Genomic DNA, 910 nt, shown 5'->3' with positions numbered 1-910 from the left:
GGAATGCTAGAGACATCACCTGTTTGGGATCTTGGTAGGGTCTCAACAAAATTTACACCCAGTCCAAATCTGGACTGTAAATTGCCATTTAACTGCTAGTTCCGCACCTTAAAATCAGGGCTGAGCTTGATGAAGATGCTGGTTTTCTTGTCCCACATGAGGATCAGTCCGCTTGTGATCTCAATTACCAAGTACATACCCATATAGCGAACTGTGTATGGCACCTCATCATTTTGTCCTCTCTTTACGACACTGATATGTTCCTCACCAAGTATTAGTTCATAGCTCTGAAACAGGAGGAAAAGATGATTAGAAATGTACTCAGTAGCTGCAGCTGTGCTCTTAAACATGTTTTTCTGCTTTCAAGAGTACTATGAATAATTTATATAATGAAAACAACTAATCCAAATGCAATAAATCAAAATTATATAGTTCAAATTATTGCAAGTTCCTGGAACTGTGGCAAAAAGGTATCTTAAATGGCGTAGGTCAAAAAAGGGTGTTTTGGTAGTCATGGAGGAACCACACTGCATGAAATAAAATAATCTTCTGACATGATAGGCTAAATTTCTGCTAACCACAGTTTTCCTATAGATCTATAGTTTGCCTAAGAGTGGTATAAGATAGGGTGGGAAATGGAAAAGATAGAAAGCTGGGAAGCTCTAATGATTATTTCACTTGAATCTGATATAAGCTTAATTTACAAGTTGATTTGCTTTTTGAAATATTTCTCCAACTTCCTTGAAGCAATGGATATCTTAGGCTTCTCCTAAGCCCTAAACAGACACAGAACAAAACTGGTCTATGTGCAAAACCTTCTTACCTCTAAGAAAACTTTGATAGATTTTGAGCAAGTTGTCCCAGTGTTGCCACAGGGAATATTTTCAGTGATAACCCTGAAGGTCCCATT

The 910-nt window shown here is 37.6% G+C and overlaps 1 protein-coding gene across 1 annotated transcript in view; it reads right to left on the bottom strand.

Moving 5' to 3' along the window:
* The window catches only part of LOC104628484 (mucin-5AC-like), a gene marked incomplete at both ends in the record, with an annotated part of 66,879 nt that overhangs the window by 5,700 nt on the left and 60,269 nt on the right, over window positions 1–910 (bottom strand). The window contains 2 exons of the mRNA XM_010297092.1: window positions 108–287; window positions 824–910. The exon at window positions 824–910 is cut by the window's right edge and continues 1 nt beyond it. Of these exons, the coding sequence (XP_010295394.1) occupies window positions 108–287; window positions 824–910 (267 nt within the window). The remainder of the gene's footprint in view (window positions 1–107; window positions 288–823) is intronic.

This window comes from Phaethon lepturus, unplaced genomic scaffold (genome assembly GCF_000687285.1).
Source record: "Phaethon lepturus isolate BGI_N335 unplaced genomic scaffold, ASM68728v1 scaffold1011, whole genome shotgun sequence".
Classification (NCBI taxonomy): Eukaryota; Metazoa; Chordata; class Aves; order Phaethontiformes; family Phaethontidae; genus Phaethon; species Phaethon lepturus.
This window is presented reverse-complemented; position numbering and strand designations above follow the sequence as displayed.